The 12,521-nt window shown below is 35.7% G+C and overlaps 1 protein-coding gene and 1 pseudogene across 1 annotated transcript; both read left to right on the forward strand.

Moving 5' to 3' along the window:
* Positions 1–391: 391 nt before the first annotated feature.
* On the forward strand, positions 392–1,330 carry LOC142846789 (olfactory receptor 8G50-like; annotated as a pseudogene).
* Positions 1,331–9,815: 8,485 nt separating this feature from the next.
* Positions 9,816–10,775, forward strand: LOC142846790 (olfactory receptor 8G50-like). The gene has a single exon (XM_075967595.1). The coding sequence runs from the start codon at positions 9,819–9,821 to the stop codon at positions 10,773–10,775; it is 957 nt and encodes a 318-aa protein (XP_075823710.1). The 5' UTR covers positions 9,816–9,818.
* Positions 10,776–12,521: the final 1,746 nt, after the last annotated feature.

A 12,521-nucleotide genomic window follows, 5' to 3' on the forward strand; every position in this document is an offset into this window, starting at 1 on the left:
TTGAAGTATTTTTATAATACTTTTAATTTACCACATATGAAACATTTTGTAATAAATTAGGTGCTGTTACTAAGACATGACAAATACTTGAAACACTCTATAAGAGGTGCTAGTACAGTTTGCATATGGTAGGATATGGTTAGCAGTATACATAGTTCTTATGACAACGTCTCAAGTATGCAAACACCTGTTTGATTATTTCTTTGCATATCTCCTTTTTCCAGGACCACAAAATCTCTGACTGCTCAGTAAACAAATAGGATGACTGCTGATTGAGGATACCTGAAAGTAATTGAATTCTGTTTCAAAATTTACTGTGCAATAGGAAAATGGGCACTCAAATTTTTATTTTATATAGAATTTTCTTCTTATATCGAGTTTCCCGAAGAGAATGGAAGAAGTAAATCACACCTCAATGACTGAATTCATCCTTGATGGGTTAACAAAGAATCCAGAACTCCAGTTGCCCCTATTCCTCATCTTTCTGGGAGTCTATTTGGTTACAGATGATCATCTTGATTATGTTCAGTTCTCAGCTTCACACACCCATGTATTATTTACTCAGCAGTCTGTCCTTTATTGACTGTTGTCAGTCGACTGTCATTATTCCCAAAATGCTGGTGAACTTTGTGACAGAGAAGAATGTCATTCCCTATCCAGAATGCATGGCTCTGTTCTACTTCTTCTGTGTTTTTGCTGTTGCAGAATGTCACATGTTGGCTGTAATGGCATATGACCGCTATGTGGCTATCTCTAATCCTTTACTTTACAATGTAACCGTGTCCTATAAAGTCTGTTTATTGATGATTGCTCTGGTATATGGTATGGGAATCATTAGTTCCACAGCTTATGCTATCTTCATGATGAGATTGCTTTTCTGTAAGGATAATATAATAAGGCATTATTTCTGTGATTTTTTCCCATTACTGGAGCTTTCATGCTCTAATATTTTCATCAATGAAGTACTAGTATGGTCCCTTGGTTATTTAACATTCTTATACCAGCTGTGACCATTCTTAGTTCTTACATCTTCATCATCATCAGCATCCTCCACATTCAATCCACTGGGTGAAGACGCAAGGCCTTTAGTACCTGTAGCTCCCACATCTTGGCTGTTGCTCTTTTCTATGGTTCAACATCTTTCACGTATCTTCGGCCATCATCAGTTAGTTCCCTGGGACAAAGTAAATTGTCATCTGGTTTTTATACCAATGTTATGCCTATGTTGAATCCCATGATCTACAGCCTGAGAAATAAAGATGTCAAAGTTGCTCTAAAAAAAATAATTCAAAAGATACATTTTCATTCAATATGGCATGATTTTCATTAGCAATGGAGTATAACTTTGGCAGTTTGTTGGAGATGTAGCCTACAGCCAGGAATTTGTAAATATATTTGAGATTATTGTTAGCACGTGGTTGTTAGGTCAAAATGTACCATAATAAAAGTGGATTCTCACCTTCATATCCATGGAGAAGTGCTACCCTTTTGTATAACCATTGTTTATCCAAGATAGCATCCTACATCACCTCCTGAAAATTCTTAAGCTTTTTTTTTGATTGGTTATATTTGCATATATGAACAAAGCTCTGCTTAGGCAAGACAAACATAGCTTTATTAAAATGGGTGTATATAATTTCTGTAATCCTTTTTGCTTCAATGATTTGTAGAATTAGTAAATGATTCAAAAATGCTCTCAATAATTCCATAATTGAAGCAGTTGAAATAAAAGAAGTTATGAAATATTAATTTTATGAAATTTTGATTATTGAAATATATACAACAGCCCTACATTAGTGCATATGTAAGCAGAGGACAGGCTCTACCATCATCCCACCAGTTGGGGAGGTCTTTCAGCACATATGTTGCTTTTATTGATTTATGTATAAAGAAACTGGCTTGACCTATAGCATGGGAGGAAGAAGGTCGAGTTGGAAAGAGAACATAGAGCAACCACTGGAGATAGACATGCTGAAACTTTGCTGGTAGGCCACAACCTAGTGGTGATATACAGATTTATAAAAATGGGCTAAATTAATATTAAAGAGTTAGCCTATAATAAGCTAGACCTAATGGGCCAAGCAGTGATATAGCACCAATCTACTTCAAGAAGAAGATGGGCATCGAAGAGGTTCCTTATGGAGTTTGATAGCCATTTGGGCAAGAAACTGCTCTTGCCTGGACTATTGCATAAACTAGACACAGAGAACCCACAGAGAGAGGACTACTGAACTTGCCTAAAGGTGAGATGTTCTTTCGGGGTTCCTGATTCATGAAAGAGTCTGTGAGACATTCTGCAGGACACAGCAGATAGTGACTGAACTGACCTTGAACTTTCCTGCTTCTTGGAAATGTCTGCTGGAAACTATGGGACTGTAGGCGGAAGATGGATGCTCCAATGGTGCGGAGGAACTTTGGGTGACTGTCCAGGCAGCGAGATGTTTCTGTGATTTCTAGAGTCTTGTAAGTTGCTTACTTCTCATTTACTTAGGTAATATTATATCCTTCTGGAGTCTTTGATGGAGTTAAAGAATATGTAGATAGTTATAGTTTTCCTTAGTTATGAAAAAAGATAAAGTAGATGTAAATATTGTAATTGTAATTCTTGCTTTATAACTGTTTTGTTATATGTAATTTTGCTAGGTTAAAGTGAAAGCCTTTCCTTTTTGTTTAAACAGAAAAAGGGGAAATCATGGAGGAAGGTCATTGGCTAATAAAGAAACTGCCTTGACCCATTTGATAGGCCAGCCTTTAGGTGGGTGGAGTAAACAGAACAGAATGCTGGGAGGAAGAGGAAGTGAGCTCAGACTTGATAGCTCTCCTCTCTGGGGCAGACATGATGAAGCTCAGACCCAGGATGGACATAGGCTAGAATCATCCTGGTAAGCGCACCTTGGGGTGCTACACACATTATTGGAAATGGGCTAGTCCAGGTGTGAGAGTTAGCCGAGAAGAGGCTAGATATAATGGGCCAAGCAGTGTTTAAATGAATACAGTTTTGTGTTGTTATTTCGGGGCATTAGCTAGCCAGGCAGCTAGGAGCCGGGCTATGGGAAGAGGCCCACAGCTCTTACTACAAAGCAGAGATTTAATTAATACAATTTCTGTGTGGTTATTTTAGTATTGGGGAGCTAGGAAGAGCAAGCAGCTAACCCCAACATCCCACCACAAGGAGTTTACACTATCTTAAACTAGAAAGGAAATGGTAAACAGGATAAGGAACAATGCCTTTTATGTTTATCTGTATAATATTCCTGGCACAGCTGCATGACTCCTCTCATTTTCCTATAATTCTATAGTCATATTTCTTCTTAATATAGAGTTATATTGTTTTGTTTTCTCTCTTTCCTCTCTGAGTTTCATATTCAGAAATTGTAGTCTTTCATTGTAGCATCCATTTGTATCACTTCTTCACATGGGAGACTAATAAACTTAGCATTTTTTTCTGAATAATGGTAAGCCTCATTCATGAACTCATGAGCAATTTTGGAAGAAATATATGGGTTAGACAATGATACCTGAAACTGCTGAATGTTCTTGTTCTAGAAAATCTAGGTTAAGTTTAGGGTTACCTAAAGAAAGAATTTAAAATACCATTTTATTATAAATGTGCTTGCTATGAATTTAAACAATTGAATGTTAAAAGTACACACATGGCCATAGGGCATTCTATTCTTTGCAGATTCCTTCAATATTTATATCAAGAAGAATCAATAATACTTGGATCAACAAGAAGAGGTTATAATCAGTCTCTTTCAGACATCTTGAGTTCATTCCCCAGCACATGGTGGCTCAAAAACATCTATAATGCGATGTGGTACTCTCTTCTGGCATGGCATATATGCAGGCAGAACACGGCTTACATAATAAATAAATTTTAAGAAAAGAAAAAATATTTAAAAATAAGAATGGAAAAAATCAATGTATTTGCTAAAGTTCTTGTTTATAAGCACCAAGATCGAAGTTGATTCTTAAAAACCGATTTTTAGAAGTAGTGGTGAGTGACAATTGTAAGCACAGGACTCAGAGTAAAGACAGTAGTAGTAGTAGATTCCTAGAACAATCTAGACATCCAGAATAGCCTAGTTAGCTACTTACAAGTCAGTGAGAGACCTTGCATCAAAGAAAGTAAACAGCCTAAGGAACACCAGTGTCTGTTTTTACCCTTCACATACTCATGCATGCACATGTGCATACAACCACATTACATACATACAAATACACAGACAAATAAATAAAGCTTTTTGTTACATTGATACTTGCCTATAATCCCACCTACTTGGACAGATGAGGCATGAGTTCTCAAATATATAGATTTCAGATTAGACATGATATAAAAGAAAACTTTTATGTCATAAAAGAAAATTGGTTTATTATTATCAAATCTTTGGGCATTTTTAATAAGAGGAACCTGTCAGAATGTCTTCTGGATTTTTAAGACCACTATAGTGTGAGTTTGTAGGGCACAAGGGCAGCTAACATGGCGCCAAACAATGGATCCTGAGTTCTTTACCAAGACCTGATTGGACACCAGAACCAGGCAAGATGATGTCAGCACATGAATAGCTTGTGGACAATAGGTAAATGAAGAGTTCCTCAATGTGTAATAGGGTGAACTCTACAAGGATTGTCTAACACCTGTTCTACCCCCCATGGACCTGTAGTTTTTTGCTTTAAAAGATATTTACTATGCTAAAATAAATGAATCACTCCCTGACTAAACACTCTGCTGCTTCTTACTGTCTCCTGGATCAAAGGAGACTGGGGCATGGGCAAGCTGAACACTTACCTTTCCTCAGACTCAGCTCATCCTCTTCCAGTTGGGCTAAGACCCAGCAACTAGTGCCCAATTGTGGAGCTCAAAGAATAACATTTCTGCAAAGGCTAAGTGGTCTCTCAGGATAAGTGAAACCTTCAGTATGGGTAATTCTTTTTCTTCTAATGAAGAGCTGGCTTTGAAGGCTTTGTGGCTCATGCTTAAGTCGGGAGGTTTTGAATTGTCTGATAAAAACGCTGTCAAGACCTGGGACACTATTGTTACCTTGGCCACCTGGGTCCCCAGTTCCAACCTTTTCTCCTGGACTACCTGAGCCTGGGTGGAGAAGTCAGCCATATGAAGGGGAAAACATTTTGATATTGTGCCACACCTGAAATTCTATTCCACAATCACTGCTCTTAGAATGTCCTTTCACCTAGATATAATACCCCCACCCCCGCCTCAGGGGCCCACAGAGGGAAAGAAGACAGAGCAGGGCCCAGGAGACATAAGAGAAAACACAAAAGACAAAGAGCAAAAGGAATGGGCTAAATTTGACAAGGAGCACATTAACTAAACTGCACAGTGGTGGTTAAGACAGAAACAAAAGTCACTGCTCTGGATTCTTGCTCCCCAAAGGATCCTGGGCCCCACCTTTTGTGCCTTGGACTGGGAGGGAACATCACCCTATGCGGCCATGGGGAGGGACCTGCATGACCAAGACAAAAAAAAAACCTTAAAAATGGGTGTATAAGGAGTTGTAAAGGACCGAGAAGGACTTGGAGATAGTGGAAGAATATGATCAAATATATTTAAATGTAAAAATCTTTCAGGTAATAAACATTTGCTTGAGTTTTAAGATAGTGCTCGTTTGGAAGGCTGATGATGCTTTATAGCATTGATTTTTATTTTAAATTGTTAAATAACTATTGAGTAAAATCATAAACCTTACCTTTAAGAACAGCAGCTAATTATGTTAAATATGTGAAGGAGAAAAGAGTAAAGCTTAAAAGTAGATTACAACTTAGACCTAGGGGCACCATCCATGTACTTTTCTGTATCACTCATGCAATGTGATGTTTTAGTCAAAAAGAAAGAAAGTTTTCTTTTTGTAATTCTGTAAATATTTTTGTTGATACCATCACTGAGTAAGGAGGAGCACTATAGTGGTCATTCAGGACCTTTTTTAATGCCTACTTATTCCAGTGTCTTATTTGCCGACCTATAGTGTAGAATTCTAAAGAGCAGATTATACTCTTTAACTCTCTTTCCTCAAGGCCGCAGGAAACTACAAGCTTAACACATTTAAATTTGTTTTACTATTGATCCATGTTAATTTCATAATAATATCTACTTGAATCATTATCAGCAAATAAGTATTCATTCCTATTTATAATAAATGTCAATAATTTCTTATTGGGTCTCATCCAAATTATTAATATAATGCTGTTTAAAGACAGAATTAAATATGCAGAACTAAAATGTAGCACATTAAGCACTTGCACATTAAAATTAGATATTTCTTGGATTCATATTACTATGAGACTTTGCTTCACCTGTATTTTATAAATATCATATATAACAAATGATTTATTGAAACAGGTTATTATAGCTATCCCATTCATATTTTCTATTAGTAAATATTGAATCATGAATGATACAAATATTATGGAAGAAAATTTTATAGTTCTGAATCCTCACTGTTTTTTTCCTTATATAGCAATTTGCACTGATTAAAAAAACTATTGATGAATCTTGAGGACGTATTACTATGAAAAATAAAAGAGAAAAGACAGCATACATCCATTTATACTAATTTTCTGTAGTAGTAAAACTCAGTGAGTAGGAGAATGGAAATATGGTTGTGAGAACATGGGAGGAGAACATACACTTCTTCAATGATTTCATAGTGTCATATATTTCACAGGAAGCAGATTTCATGAATATCCTCATAAAGATATTTAGTGTTGTATTATGTTGAAAGTTGAAAATTAAATAATTCAAACTATTTTTTTAAAGATTTTTTTATTTATTATGAACACAGTGTTCAGCCTCCATGCCAGAAGAGGGCACCAGATCTCATTACAGATGTTTGTGAGCCACTATGTGGTTGCTGGGAATTGAACTCAGCACCTCCAAAAGAGCAGTCAGTGCTCTTAACCTCTGAGCCATCTCTCCAGCCCATAATTCAAACTATTTTTGTGGTGAATGTTTTAACAAATATTCTTATCAAAATACGAAGATAGACAAGCAAGGGACACAAATTGCTACAAAGTGATAAATACGTCAGTTATATTGTTAGTGGCACTGGGGAGATGAACATTTATAAAGGATAAACTAATGAAATTATATATATATATATATATATATATATATATATTCAACTCAATTTGCTGATATAAAACAATTCTTTGTCATTTTTCTCATGATTATTAATATTTAATATGCACCTGGAGGCCCATGACAACTGGAAAAAAAAGGTTTTGATGAATTCTCAATTAAGGACAAAGGCATACAAAAACACAGATGATACCAGTAGAGCTGAACAGCAGGCAATTGAATTAAGAGAGCTTGCTAAAACTGGGATGCAAGAAAAGTAAGTCAATGAAATTGGTCAAACACCACAAGCATGGTTTGATTTACCCTAATTTGCAGACAGAAAATGGTGATTCTGCGACAGAGACAAATATTTCCTGGGAAATTTTTCGGAGCATGAGAAATACAGTGAAACTATCCAGAGAACAGACTAAGAGTTGCAGGAGGATGTGTGTCTTGGTGTGTTCCTTTTGGTGAAATAGAGCATCACAGGAAGACATTATATAGCAATCAAAACTGTATTTATCCTGTCATAAGTTTCTGAAGATTGAGAAATTCAAGACTAAAAGCCCATCTCAAGGGAAGATCTTTCTGGTACATCATGAAACAATAGCAGTTCAAATGAAGCATATTAAGAAATACATAAACAGTATCCTCCCCATGTTAGGATCCCACACCTGCGGTAATTAACTCCCTTGCATATCAGCATTCATAATTTTGCCACAAGACCTATGCTCCTTATAAAATGATCGTCTCTTAGTATGTTATATTGGGGGTTGTTTCTGACACATCTTATTTCAAAGACACATTCTGCCATAGTATATGGTTATCAGCTTTTTATAGTAGAGACGTACTTAAGAGAAGCATTAAAGTAGAAATGAGATCTTCTTTAAATATAAGTAGCTAGTAAACTAAGAGTGCTGGTGTTACCATAGAAGCAATTGCTTCAAATGAATATGAGTTAACAGTATCAACCGGTAGTCATTATGTAGCTTTTGCTTATGATTCATCATTGGCCCAGAATAGAGATATCTGTTCTTTGTAGTAGGTGGGCAGCAACAACTACTGATTCAGATGAAAACAAGGGCCAAACAAAGAACCCCAAGATCTCATCTGGGTTTGCTAGTGATTTTCTTAAAATTTCTTCAACTATCCCGTGATTTCTGTTTTCTAACATTACCTTGATATACCCGAATTTTTATATGTTCAAGTGTATGTATGTACTGGTAGATGTTTTATTTTCTTGATTTCTGATCTTTTTATATCATTTTTGCATATAATTTTCCCAGCTGAATATCTGGAATTAAATGAAGAGGTAGAGAATTCTCTTCTTCATTATTTTATTGAAAAATCCTCTAGTAATGTTCACTATAAGATGTTAATGATTAGAAAATGTTTAGAACCTGACTGAGAAAAGTTTGACACAAGCAATAAATTCTTGAATTTTATATGTTTGATAAGACAATTTAGAGTTTGATACAGCTGGATACTCAAGATAAATTCACAAGTGGGCATTCCCAACCCTGGTGATCTTCTATTTCTTTAATAAAGAGATATGTAATCCATTAAGTATGCATAGCACAAAGTGTTATCTACTTATTTACCATTAGCTAATTGCTAATGAACTCTCTTGATAGTAAACCTTTGCATACAGAGGTTGGCAGTCAAGGAAGTGCTTTGATCCTTTTTCTTCCCAGGTACCTAAGGCATGGACTTGCATAAATGAAAATGCATGTTCCAAAGATAGGTAAGACTGGGAAATGGAAAAGTGTTCCTCCCAAGGCAGATATGTTTATCTGTCCAGTTGCCAATGCACAGGGTTGATTAAAATTAATAAAAAGAGGGAATTGTGGAGGCCCCAAAAGGCCAGAGGTCAGAGTTTGTGACTTATTTTTAGTTTATTGAAGATTATTGTGCTTCTAATTCAAACAAAGATCCCACCTAGTTATAAATCAGAGTTCTGCTCTTTCACTGCTATTGTCAAGAGGTGGCTATTTGCCAGACCTCCTGCTCCTGAAATAGGGAAGTAGTTGGTTCCTACCTTTAAAAATGTCTAAAGATCCAACTAAGTTTGAGTTCCCTTTATGGAAATAACTTGGGATTCCACACAGGGAGTTGTTTGACTACAGAGTGTTTGGTCTAGGGCCTGAGTCAAGGGCTTGAGTTGACTGACTGTACCCCATGACTTTCAATTTGTATGTTAATGCAGTCCTTTTGTTTGACTCCTACCTTTTGAAATCAATGGTATAGTAGACAGTTGGAAATTAAACACAGGCAAATTTTCAGTACTCACTGAAATTCCTTCTTGATACTATCCTAAAAAATTATCAATTCCTTCATCAATAATTGTAATTATGGATGTCTTGTGCATGATATATTTCCTTTACCACATATAGAATACTTTCTACCAAATGATAGAAACTATTAATAATTCATGAGAAATGCATGAAACAGTCAATTGAGGGTGTTAGTGTGGTTTTCATATGATAGGAAATGGGTACCAGTACATATAATTCCTATGATAAAGGCAAAAGTATGTAATCATCTGTTTGATTTTTTCTTTGCATATTTCCTTTTTCCAGGTCTACAAAATCTCTGACTCTTTAGATAGAAAAGAGGATGACAGATGATTTGAGATACCTGAACATATTTGAATTCTGTTCAAATTCATTGAGTGATATGACAATGGATACTCAATTTTTACTTTTATATAAAATTTCTTCTTAAATGGAGTTTCCAAAAGAGAATGGAAGAAGCAAATCAAACAACAGTGACTGAGTTCATCTTCAATGGGTTAACAGAGAATCCAGAGCTCCAGGTGCCCCTATTCCTCATCTTTCTGGGAGTCTATTTGATTACAGTTGTGGGAAACCTGGGCATGATCATCTTGATTCTGTTTAGTTCTCATTTACACACACCCATGTATTATTTACTCAGCAGTCTGTCCTTTATTGACTGTTGTCAGTCCACTGTCATTCCTCCCAAAATGCTGGTAAACTTTGTGACAGAGAAGAATGCCATTCCCTATCCAGAATGCAAAGCTCAGTTCTACTTCTTCTGTGCTTTTGCTGTTGCAGAATGCCACATGTTGGCTGCGATGGCATATGACCGCTATGTGGCTATCGCTAACCCATTGCTTTACAATGTAACCATGTCCTATCAAGTCTGTTTGTGGATGATAGCTGGGGTATATGGTATGGGCTTACTAAGTGCCACTGCTCACACTGTCTTCCTGCTAAGAGTCCTTTTCTGTAAGACTAATATAATAAGGCATTACTTCTGTGATCTTTTCCCATTACTGGAGCTCTCTTGCTCTAGTACTTTTATCAATGAAGTACTAGCATTGTCCTTTAGTGCATTTAACATTATTATACCGGCTATGACCATCCTTGGCTCTTACATGTTCATCATATTCAGCATCCTTCACATTCAATCCGCTGGGGGCAGATCCAAGGCCTTCAGTACCTGCAGCTCCCACATCTTGGCTGTTGCTATTTTCTATGGTTCTTTAGCTTTCATGTATCTTCAGTCATCATCAGTCAACTCCCTGATCCAAGGGAAATTATCATCTGTGTTTTATACCATTGTTGTGCCTATGTTGAATCCTATGATCTACAGCCTGAGAAATAAAGATGTCAAAGTTGCCCTAAATAAGTTACTAGAAAACATAAGTTTCTTCTTAACAAAGAACAGTTTCCCTTAGCAATAGAGTTTATTCACAGTAACAACCTATATAATCTCCTGACAATTCTTTATGGCCTTCTGTGTGGTTCCTTATATTTGATTAATTGGCTTAGGTCTTTTTAGACAAACCTCACTTAAATTAATTTGGAAGTAAATTTATTCAATACTGTTTTGTTGCTTAAATGTATTGTAGATGGCATTGATTTATTGGCAAATGACTTGAAATGTAGTTTCAAGTCTACATTTGAAATAAACAATTTGTAACTCTGAGATTTGAAAAGAATATAGAACTTTTTTTAGTGTATATAGAACCAAAGGATAGGCTCTGTCATATTACTACAAATAGTTGATTCATTATCTTAAACTAGAGGTACAATTATTAAAAAGAAGGAGCAGAAGCACTCTTAATATTTATTATTTGTGCATCATTCATTACACTGCCTTTTGACTCCTCCTCAATTTCAAATAATTTTATATTCGTATTTCTAGACATGTAGAGTTATGGTGTTTTTCTTTCCTACCTTTCTGCAGTTCAGACTCAGAAATTACATTCATTCACCATTCACTGCAGAATACATTTGTGTCATTATTCACGTGGGAAATGATAAAATTTGACATTTTTTCTCACCATTGGCAAGTATCATTCAGAAAATCACTAACAATTATGAAGGAAAAGAATGGTCCAGAAAGTAGACCAATTTTAATATAAATTTGTTTACTATGATTTTATCCAGTTAGGTGTTTGATTCAATACATCAAGGACAGATTACTAATAAACAACAACAAAAAAGCTGTAGTAGGGAATGATTATGTTTATGCTCAAGGTCACTGAGGAACTCAATTTCAGAACAGTCATTAGATTCTCTGCCTCCCTCCCTCTTTTTTGAAAGACTTTCTTTTAGAGTCCACTGATTCTCTTAACTAAGACTTCTTATCAACCAGAGTATTGACTGATATCAGCAAAGAAAACATATCAGAGAACTGATAGCATTTTGTTATTTGTTTGCCTTTATGCTGTTGGAAATAAAATGATGCAGCCCTTGAATTCCTTCCATGTTTTCAGCTTTGTAGTTAGATGCTTACTCTACCAACATCCTTTGTACTGCTTATGCTCTTTATAATTTTTTACTGTGATTTTAATGGGGCCTCAAGGAAGACAATGAATGTTTGTGCTTAATTCAAACCTAATACAAAATCATTCCCATCTGTTTACTATGTAGAACTGTGAGTCTGTTGACTTTTGATTTCTGGAATTAACAGGGTCATCTATAATGATGAATCAATAAATATAAAGTAAGAGGTGAAAAAACTACATTGTTACATTGTCAGTTTGCATTATCTTGGGAGTCACTTGGACTTTCTTGATGAAACCATTCAAAAGATTCTTGTGCCGATGACTGGGGAGTTTGCTAGTCTCTGGTTATTGTGGGAAGCATTATCAGCACAATTGGTTTAATTTACACACACATAAATAGAGAGAGACAGAGAGAGAGAGAAAGAAACGGACACACACACACACACACACACACACACAGAGAGAGAGAGAGAGAGAGAGAGAGAGAGAGAGAGGTGTTACTTAGAGTAAATACAGCTTTTTCTCCAGCATTTTTATTTATAATCTTACACTAGTAAGCCAAATATGTTTTAAAGTAACTAAAGTTATTAATGTTATAACAAGTATAGTGTTATTTAGAACAAGAAATCTATTAAAATGATAAATAGGGATAAACAAGGCTAACATATCTGCAAGCTTTATATAGCAATC

Source organism: Microtus pennsylvanicus, chromosome 3 (genome assembly GCF_037038515.1).
Source record: "Microtus pennsylvanicus isolate mMicPen1 chromosome 3, mMicPen1.hap1, whole genome shotgun sequence".
In the NCBI taxonomy this organism is placed as follows: Eukaryota; Metazoa; Chordata; class Mammalia; order Rodentia; family Cricetidae; genus Microtus; species Microtus pennsylvanicus.